The sequence below is a fragment of the Pantherophis guttatus genome, chromosome 3 (genome assembly GCF_059756535.1).
Source record: "Pantherophis guttatus breed Tessera chromosome 3, ASM5975653v1, whole genome shotgun sequence".
NCBI lineage: Eukaryota > Metazoa > Chordata > Lepidosauria > Squamata > Colubridae > Pantherophis > Pantherophis guttatus.
Window position 1 is genome coordinate 188,550,323 of NC_142065.1, and position 11,054 is coordinate 188,561,376.

At 34.8% G+C, this 11,054-nt stretch overlaps 1 protein-coding gene across 1 annotated transcript; it reads right to left on the reverse strand.

Moving 5' to 3' along the window:
• Positions 1-520: 520 nt before the first annotated feature.
• UQCRB (ubiquinol-cytochrome c reductase binding protein) lies at positions 521-10,737 on the reverse strand. The gene is made up of 4 exons (XM_034422481.3): positions 10,628-10,737; positions 8,223-8,294; positions 6,432-6,598; positions 521-4,715 (listed from the first exon to the last, which is right to left on the reverse strand). The coding sequence occupies exons 1-4, from the start codon at positions 10,644-10,646 to the stop codon at positions 4,638-4,640; spliced, it is 336 nt and encodes a 111-aa protein (XP_034278372.1). The 5' UTR covers positions 10,647-10,737; the 3' UTR covers positions 521-4,637.
• Between the last annotated feature and the right edge of the window lie 317 nt (positions 10,738-11,054).

An 11,054-nucleotide genomic window follows, 5' to 3' on the forward strand; every position in this document is an offset into this window, starting at 1 on the left:
GGAGACAATGTGTTATTTATATATTTTAACTTTTACAACTTCACAAATCAGTAACACTGTAATGAGAATGTGGTTTTAGTTTAAAAATTATACTAAGTATCTAAAATAATACCCATGTCTTAACAGTTCCAGATTTTACTTTGTTAGCAATCTGATTTACTTAAAGGCTAAGCAATAAAAGAAAAAAAATACAAGTTATTAAAGAAAAAAGGTCCCGAAAGGAAACAGTATCCCATAATTCATTTTGTATGAGATTTCTTTACATCAATATACAACTTAGTTGTAAATTCACCTGTGGGTCATAAACTCTGAGGGTACTGTCATCTTGCAGAACATGTGTGTGTTTAAACTCATAGTAGCTGATGGACTGCTTTGTTGATTCAAAGTATACTTCTGGCTAATATCAGAATTAAGAATGTGTATATACAGTAAGAAGCTGCTTGTTATGCATTTAATATGTAATCTCCTATTCATATTAAGTCTCATGATAGATAATAAGCCATGACACCTGGAAGCCATATCATTCACCTCATTATCTTTATTACAAATGTGTTAATTGTTATTGAAAAATACAGAATTTCCACAATCTTGTTTTTCTTTAATTGATGTCTCTCTAGCTCAGTGTTTCACAACGTTAAGACATCTGGACTTCAAATTCCAGAATTCCCCAGCCAGCATGAAATCCACACATTTTAAAATGGCTAATAGTTAAACATAGCTAATAGCTATATTTAAAATAGCTAAAGAAATATTAAGACTGTGCAATGTTTTGGATTCAAGGATGTTTCTGAGCAGGTGTGGAAATATATATAACACTTATCTGCACTTTCTTTAAAAAGCTGCATTCTTTCCTGGGATTGTATGATGGGAGTGTTATGCCAGTTTTTAATATCCTTTTGCTTCTGAATCCAAACTGCTGCATGGCCTTATTCACTAATCAACTCTGAGGCATTTTAAAACAGAACTTTGAAGACACATTAATTAAAATATTGTTGGAACCATGATATATCAAATTATATCATCTGGGATATCCAAGGGTGTGTGTTAATAATCTCAATAGCTCCACACCCTTTTAACAAGGGTTGTCTGCATGCAAAAAGGAGTGGGACTTTGACCACCTGATTCACACGCCATTTTGACTTCACTGACCTGGGTACCTCTGCATCTCTCCAATTAGCTGAATACTGGTTACACACAGCAGTTTCTTATGGTTTTAAAATCCCCACTCCTCAGAGCTATCTGGAAATGTTTGAAAATCAACCTAGAACTTTCTACACAAAAAGTACACATTCAGGGTAGTTTACAAAGGTACTTAAAACACCACTTATACAAATTAAAGGTGATTGGTGCAAAACTGCAGATATATTTAAACATTTCATTCTGTTGCTGTCAACATACTTTCTTTCATAGCCAAGACTCCAACCAAATCATCTCTAGGAACTAGTGTATGAAAACCAGAAATGTTTTTTCTTTCAGTGTGAAAAAAGCATTTTAGTGTGAGGAGCACAGATGCTATGTGTTCTGGGTAAGCTAAGCTAAGCTAAGCTAGTCCAAGTTGCTTTGGAAATGGTACAATCCAAAATGATGCAAGATCAGAAAAAAAAAATGTTCTACTCTGTTTAGTGAGGGGAAAATACAAATAGTCATTTTTTTCAGGAGCTATGGTGGCGCAGTGGTTAGAATGCAGTATTGCAGGCTAACTCTGCCCACAGCCAGTTCAATCCTAAACAGCTTATTGACTCAGTCTTCCATCCAAGGTCAATAAAATGAGGAGCCTGATTGCTGACATTGTAAACTGCTCAGAGGGCTGTAAAGCAGGGATCCCCAACCCCTGGGTTGTGGACCATTACTGGGTCTTCAGCCATTTGGAACTGTGCTGTGGAAGTGGCGGGCAAGCGCATGGGCGCATTCCCACTTGTGCATGTGCGTGCACTCTGAGTGGTGGGCGCACTTGCTCCCACTTGCACAGAACCATCCCCTCCCCACCACTGGTTTGCAAAGCCAGAAAGGTTGGGGAACTCTGCTGTAAAGCACTATGAAGCAGTGTATAAGTCTAAGTGCTATTGCTATTTACGAATGATACTGCTTTCCCTCAGGGCCTGAGCTTCACTGAATTTGAAGCTCACCCTATTAAGTACAAATTCTACACTGCCACTCTCCAATATATAATACATCCTTTGGCATCAAGGCAGAGGAAATACTGATCAAATTTACAGATAACTTAATTTGGTGGCAGATTTCATATACAAAGAATAGCTTTCCCCACTCAAATTGCTCTCTGGATACAGGGACTTTCTCAATAGAATTCTGGATGGGTAACAACTTAGGCTAAGCTCCTAAAAGACAGAAACAAAGTTTGAAAATGTTCTTGATATCTTACAGAAAACAACTCAAAGCAAAACAACAAGAAGAAATCTAACAAATCTATGACAAATATAAAGTTCCTTCTCTGGTAAAAGAAATGCACAGCTATAGAATGGGGGTATCTAGATGATATAATCTTAAAATTGTGATTGTTCACAAACTATAAGCAGGAAGTTGACATGGCTGTAGAAAAGGCAAGTACAGTTTTTGATTGCATTAACAGATTTTAATTAGAGGCCATCAAATCAATATCAATTACCTGGCCATTCAAATGTTCCAGCAATGCACCCATCATGGAAGTATCTTCTAACATACAGATAATTTTGTGATTAATTGTGTTATCTTGGGCATTTGAAAAGAAAAATCTTAGGTGACTTCTTTGTACCAGGGCATCAGGGCAATTGTGCAATTGAAATGCAAAAGCTGTTGTGAGGATGATCCTATTTTTGAAGATTTGAGCTGATGTTTTGTTATTTGATTCAATAGAATAAATATACCTTCATGTGTACTCTAGTAATACTACTGCAGGATCTAATCCTGCAATCCCTCTTTTCATAGGATAAAGAATTAGGTGTCAAAAAAAAATAAAGAAACACAAAGTTGATATCCATATTAGCAATATTAAAAACCAGCAGGGTATTTCAGGATGAGGTTATGTTCATGTTTGGTGAATGACCCCTACTAAGGAAATCAGTAACACCTATATTCTCTGGATTTACTTTCCCACTGACATCACTTAACAAAATTTTTCCTCCTTTTTCTTGCCAAGAAACTCTCTGAATAAGTGGTTATAGTGCAGCAAAACCTATACTAAACTAGATGTAACAGAACTGAATAAATATTTGAAGCAACAATAACTTTGGAACTTCTGGTCAATAATTATTACATTCCATAATTATTAAATTCCAGTCAATTATTATTAAAGCTATGTTGAGTTATACTAATACAACACATTAACAAGCAAATCCTTTACTTAGACAAATAAAATCCACTTAATATAAGCTTAAAATAACAATACTTAATTTTTATAACTAAGCAGTATCATATATTTCTCCAAAAAATAAAGATTTCATAACCCAGGTAACCCTTGGAAGCATATTGCAATACCTAATTCCCACTTTTAAACAAGCTATTTTGTAGTTCAGACATTGATTCTGATGGATTTATGTATACCCACTGGATGAAAATCTATACCTTGTTTATTATAGAACTAGACCCTAATTTGACAGAACACTATTTTTTAAAAAAAACAAAAGGAGCTATTTGAAATGGCTTTTTGCATAATAAATTCATATTTAACCAGGGAGCACATACTTACTTTGCACTTCTACTTTGACAATTTTTATTGAGTCAGTTGAAGGAATGTTCAACAGATATGTAAATGCCAAATTCCATTGGAGTTTGCTAATCATAATGAAGGCATTAGAAAAAGTGGGGAAATGCATTCCTGTTTTTCTCCCATTTACAAGGAATCTGAACAGAAAACAAATATTTTCATTCATGTTTAGAGTTTACCCCAATGCAAACAATAACATACTGCCAGAGACCAATCTTTTATACAGTACAAGTTTCAACTTTAATAAACAAATTTTGAATTTTTTCAATGCCAACATGGACTGAGTTTAATGGGATCTTTCCTCAAAATTAACCCAAGATGGTATGTTTAAGTAATCTGTCAAGATTGAAGTTACATTCAACTATTTAGTAAACTCATCAAATGACTAATTCAGTTTATGTGATATGATTGGATTTAAAATTTGGCAGGAACTACAGATTTCAAAAACATATCAATAGAACATTCCATCTTTCTGGGATGATATGATGGAAAAGTATGTGATCCTGATTTTGCATCCCTGACATAATTTTTATGACTCTATTTCCATCTCCAGGAGCTAAATATCTACAGTCAGTATACACACAAATACCTCTTTTTTAAAAAGAGTTGAATAGCAGAAACAAACAGAAAGGGATAGTTGCTTATCTATTCTCCCAACTGCAGGAAACATCTGTATTATGACAAAAAGAATTACTCAAACAACTGGAATGAAGATTGCAGATCATCATGTTAACATTTAATGTGGCTGAAAAGGTTGTAAGCAGTTCTTTGCACCTTAGGAAACAGGATTCCAAAAAGATTTGGTAAAGTTTATTTGAACCGGATGACCAAGTATTACTAACCAATGAATTCTTGCTCAGCATTCGAAATATTCAAAATCTCTGCCCAAACAAATTACATTCTAAAGAAAATATTTGCTTAAATAAATGAAGGAAAATTATTTATCTCTGAATTCTTTTTTTTCACGTTTTTCACGCATGACTTCCACCACATGTGGCCAAAGATAAGGCTTATCCTAAAAAATTAAGACAGAAGATATTTTTATTAAAGTTTTAGAAAACACATAAAAAATAATACAAGCTAATGAATAGCAGAAGCAGTAAAGAAAGAAAAAAGGAAAAATGCAGAAAGAAAAAAAATAGAAGCTTCTGATTCTAATTTCCTTTGTAGCACATATAAATACATTTACAAAGCTCTTACTCTAGGATTAGAAAAAAATCCTCACTTTTTTCTATTATCCATTTTTTTTAATCATAAAATCACAAGTCATAAATGCATTTTTTTTAATTTCATGCAAAAAGTCTATAAGGAGTTTCCAACCAACGATAAATGTTAGATATTGGTTTATCTCTAATCAAATCATTCAAGTGCCAAACCTTTCCACTTTTGTGGTTATAATAGTTTTGCTGTAGTTGTCATATATGAAAAAATGACTTTTTCAAATTGCTTGTCAAATTAGTTCCCAAAGAAAAGTCTAAATACTTTACCTTTGTACTTTATCCTTTAAAATCTTCCAAATTAATACACGACTAGGATGACTTAATAGAGGATATGCAATACATATATTTGTCTTTTAGGGTATCATAAAATATTAAATCTATTAAACTTATGGTAGATATTTCACTAAGCACTTATCAGCTAGCAAAAGACTCTTTTTCATGGTTCTCCTCTTGTACTTTATTTACTGACCTGCAGATCTATGCACAGGGCATACTATCTTTCTCTAATCTGAGAGAATATGTATTGAAGGTTGGACTGCATTATATTGGTATCCTATGTCACTTTCTGTTACACAGCTAAGGTGGGCGAAAGATCTCATCACTAGATTTTTGGTATAGGGGATGCTGTTTAAAGCCAGCTTTGCTTTTCATCTCCAGCAACTCCAAGATATAAAATAGATCTTTTGTTCCTAATCTGAGAACAAGATTGTTTAGTTCACAAAATGAAAAGCAAAGTGAACAAATTTTGCTTTTATCCACCCAGCTTTATATCAGCATTCTGCAGTTCACTTGTTTTAAGCAGGACATTGTTATTCTATATATAATATCTAAGTTAATTCTACACCAGGCGAACTTATTGAAACTGTCAGCTTCTGATGATGCTAATGGTGGAACCTTTCCCCACCCCCCAACATATTTCTGGGGCCAAACCATTCTGTGACTGGCTTCACACACTGCATTACACCATAGCTTGTCTTGATCTTGATTTATTGATTACTGGCAGAATTCAAAACAGCTAGGTACAGCCATGACTATTGAGAGTAAAGAATGCCTTTACTTCAAAGTCTTCCCTAAGAGGGATGAAACTTCTTAGAAATGAGGAGCGTTAACCAGTAAGTAGAATGGAGAGACCTCATGTACTACAACAGTGTTTCTCAACCTTGGCAATTTTAAGATATGTGGACTTCATTTTCCAGAATAGCCTAGACAGCATGGGAGATGGTCCATACAACTTAAAGTTGCCAAGCTTGAGAAACACTGTACTAGAGTCTCATGCACTGCATTGGATAATTATTAAATTCAGATGTACTTATTTATAATCTCTCACACACATTCATTCTTTTCAGATTAGCATAAATTTTGGGGGGAGGATTTTTTTTTACTATAAAATGAAGGTTTTAAATATCTTAAACATTTAATTTCTATAAGGACACCAATCTTCCTGCCTGCTTTGAACCAATCTTCCCTATACAATGGATTCCTTTTATTAATATGCATGCAAAAATTAATACCTCTTCATATTTTGTCCACTGATCTTTAGGAAGGATATCATGTGTCAGACTCAACTGGACTGCTCTCTTGATGCGAAATATTCTCTCATAATATACATCTTCCGGAAGTCTTTTTATTGCTTCTTTGACAACATCAGTTTCATTTAGTACATCATCACGCCTTAATCCTGCAATAGAAAAATATTTCTCACATTAGCTAAAATACCAGTCAATAAATTAGATGCAAAAAGTATTTAGCATTTAAAGCATACTAATGTCTTGAAGCTTGAGTTTGGCAACTCACTGTGCAATTAACTGCTGGATAGAATATCAAGAAATTAATTTTTGTAGTTTTGTTAAAAATGTCTGGACAATGGATCATAGATGAGTCACTCCAGCATTCTACCTCCAACTCCAGCATAACCAAAATACTTTTTTAAATGTTTTCATGATGGTTGCATGGCACCACCATTCAAAAGCCCTTTACCTGGAGTTTTTGAACCACTCCTCTTGGAATAACATTAAAACAAAACTACTAAAATTAAAAATATATTAATACTTCACTAGCTGTTTTTAATGTGCCACCCTTATCTTTTCAATGAGTTGAATAAAAAGCAAAGCAATGATTTTGAATATACTTATATGGTAGTCTGTCTTACTGACCTTAATGGGGCTTATTCTGAAAAGACGTGTATAAATCTATACTGTGCATTAATCTTTGATCTAGCAGAAATTATGAGAAATGTCAATAGCCTGAATCAATTTCTGCATAGGCAGTTGCAAAGTACGTAAATTCATGAAGAAGAGGATACCATTACTGCAGCAAGTCAGTCCTAGTAGTATACCTCCAGGATTTAGCCTACCCCGACACATATGGGTGACATATAATAGAATTAGAACAACTCATGGGGTGTGTGCTGACTCCCTGTATAAATGGGGAAAGACACCTTCAGCACAATGTGATTGCGGGGCCCCTCGACAGACTATCCAGCACATAGTGAGGGAATGCCCTAACAGAAGGTATCCAGGAGATTCTAGGGACTTCCTCTGCATAACAACGGCAGCTACTGACTGGATCTCCAAACTCGACATTAAACTTTGAAATGTTATTTCTGTTTTCCTTTTAGGTTTTCTTACTGCTTTTTTATTGTTTTAATTGTTTTTAACCTGTAAAAATGAACTGTTTTAATACTGTGCGTGACCAGCCATACGCTAAATAAATAAATAACTGCAGCAAGGAATAGACAATCATTTATCTTGTTACTGATGACTTTAGTTATTGTGTGAGCACAGGCATCTTAACCTTTAATTGTAACAGAATTAATTTCTGGATAAACATGCACAAGTAGACAGTTTATCATACTGTTTATCTTCAGTGATGCCTATAGCTATAGTTGGCAGTAACACATTTTTATCTGATTGCTTGGAAGTCAGCAGCCTTACAACCTATCCAAATTGATGCCATAATGAAAAAATATAAGTTAATGCCCATATAGCTGGAGCAATTTGCTATTTTACATTAGCCAAATATACACAAACAATTGACAATGTGGCCAAACTGACTAACATGTAAATTATAACTATAGTATTTGCTTTTTTTAGTCACAAAATAAAACTAAATAATTCAGAGTAACATATTTTAATTTTTATCATCTATTTTATGGCTAATACAATGAATGGCAATTTTCTATATTTTTATGGTGTACATGTTGATCTAACTGAAAATATTCTGTTTCAATTCAATAAAGAACTTATACACCAGTAACACATTAGCAAATAAAATTTATAGTTTAAAAATATTAAAATGCCCACCGTATTTGTTGAATCCTTGTGCATTGTAATACCATTTGCGAAATCCCTCAAACAGACGACTGCCAGCTGAAACTAGAAGTAGGAATCAGTTAACTTAAGATAGTACCTTGTTCCCTATCCAGACCCCAACACTGTCAGAACTACAAATACAGTAAGATGCAGTTATAGGGCTGCAACACTTTCAATCCTAGAAAATAGGATTGTCAGCCCAGAAAAATTCAACAGTAAATCAAAGAGTACAATATTTCTGAGAAAGAAGAATTTGGATACAAATTGTATGCAAATTGGGTGTAAGTAAAAAGACTTTTCAATATACAAATTCAGACAGAATACTATTAATAAACTTTGTTACATTTATGACCATTACCTTTAATGTATGCATAGTTTTAACTGTATTCAGAAGAATAAAACTGTTGGCTTCATCAGACAACTGCTAGTTAACACATTTTATAGATGAAAATATTTTCTTCCACTTTGTGCCATATAATTTCAAATGTATTAGTGATTACAGCTGAAGACTAATAATTCAAAGGATTGGAGTGCATTAAGGATGTGTAGTGATAATTTAGAAACCTTAAAATAATACAACTGCAAGAATAATATGAGAAGTACCATAAATACTCCACTTACTGCAGTATAAAAAAAAACCCTAGTAACACCTCCTGTAATGTTTTTACTGTATTCCAATCTGAATATTGTTCTTCTACTTCCTTCTTTATGCTGAAATTAAAATGTGTGAATCTTCCAGATTTACAATGAGCTAAGATCAACACTTCTAAAAACTGTGAAGTACACATGCTTGATTCTGAACTAAATAAAAGTACTGAATACTTATTTTGAAGTACATATATACCCTAACTAATGTATACAAGTACAAAGAATAATGCATATTCTCTTATCAGACTTCCTTTATATAATTCCCCATATAACTTAGGTATTATATTTTTGTGCCTATACAAAACACTAACCACACTGGCAATACTGAAGAATATTTATTTTAAAACTGTACAGGATAAAGTTGGAATTAGAAAAGGGGAAAACTTTGGGAACCAAATAAATCTGGCAACATTTTTGTATTCTCAAATATAGGAAACAGATATGAAACAGTGATGGAAAAAAAGCCCCTTTGATTACATACTGATAAAATTGATGAGTTATCTACTTCTTCCCCTACTAAGAAAACCCCTGTGGCTACTAACACCAATATCAAGTTCAAGAGAACTGAAACAAATCATATATTTCCTGTTCATATCATATATAACCCTCTTCCTCTTCCTCTATGATAGGGTACAGGGTAGTCTACATTTTTTTCAAACTACCCCGCATCTAAGCAGCCATATAGCCTTCAGAAACCACTAAAAACTTCATAGATGACTAGCAACACCGGCATATATTCTGACCAGAGGAGAAGACAAAGACTTGAAAGTCAAAAAGGACAGGGCAGAAATATGTGCTATTAGTTGCTGTCCTAAAGATCTTTTTAGAGTTCCTTTTCACATCCAAGTGTTTCAGAAGAGGAGGATAATCCCAACAAAGCCCCAAAATTATTATTTTTTTCATCAAAATCTTTTTTTTAAAAATTGCTTGACAGAAGAATCTTTTGGAGTCAGAACCTACTGGTACATAGGCCCTTGCAGTAAAACCAACAACCTTATTTAGAAGCTGGCAGGAGAAAGGAGACATAAAAGAACAAACTTCTCCATCAACGACTAGAACCGGCTGGCGAAATTGTCTATTTAAACAAATTTATACAGCCCATAATCCCTCCATCTCATAAAGTTGACTCTGGGTGGCGTAGAAACAAAATAAGCAGTTAAAAAAATAAATAAATATAAACTACTGTCAAAAACAATTAGGCATAAATAAATAAAAAAACCAAGAAAAATAACCAATATACAGCGGCCTTCCCTAATCCGGGGTCAAGATACTATCATCTGGAGCTGGGCTCTCCAACCTTGGCAATTTGAAGACTTGTGGACTTCAACTCCCAGAATTCCTCAGCCCGCTTTGCTGGCTGAGGAATTCTGGGAGTTGAAGTCCACAAGTCTTCAAGTTGCCACGGTTGGAGAGCCCTGATTGAGGAAGGGGGGAGGCAGCGTGCCTATCCTTTCCTATATACTCTCCTTCCAGAGTTCAAAGCACAGCTAAATTCAAAGGGTTTTTTTTTTCTTCAAAGCAGCCACGTACAAAAGCGATGCTTTACACACACACACACCTGAGTGGTCGAGAACCTTTCTAAACCCCTTATCCTAAAGCCCCTTATCGCGTCTACGTCCTCTTACCATCTCTACCGATTAAACCAGGCTCGTCTGGGTCACAAAAAACGACACAACCTCAAATACGCCGCCTTCTTCGACGGTTTAAACTGCCCGGATTAAAACGATCCCTTTTTTTTACTTACGTACCGGGTGCCCTGCCGGCCATTTTCACCTCTACAAAAACCGCAATGCCTCTCGGGAAAAAGGAGCGGCGTCTTTAAACCACGTGCTCACAGGCCCCCCACCCACCGCCGCATGGTCACGTGACGCCGATGGCGTCCACGGCACGTTATTCTGCCTGGTTCAAATGTTAATGCTGGGAGACGGTCCTCAGCGATGTGTTTTTTTCCCCTGCCGCGTACAATCGAAGCTTGAAGGGCAAATGTCCTTTTATACAAGAAATACGGGTGGTGTTTTTTTTTTTTAATTAGTAAGTTGTGTTGCAAAAGGAATTGCACTTCGTTGTTTCCTGACAATGGACAGTGAACAAGGCTGCTGCCGACAGTGGGAAATGAGTAGTCAAGACGACTTTTAAAAATTTGTGTCTATTAAATTTGGCAGATGGAGTAATGGA

Coding starts and splice junctions, on each gene's coding strand:
- UQCRB (XM_034422481.3), bottom strand. Junction 6,599..8,222: donor ACAAGGATTCAACAAATACG/GTGGGCATTTTA, acceptor TTTCTATTGCAG/GATTAAGGCGTGATGATGTA. Junction 4,716..6,431: donor AGTGGACAAAATATGAAGAG/GTATTAATTTTT, acceptor TTAATTTTTTAG/GATAAGCCTTATCTTTGGCC.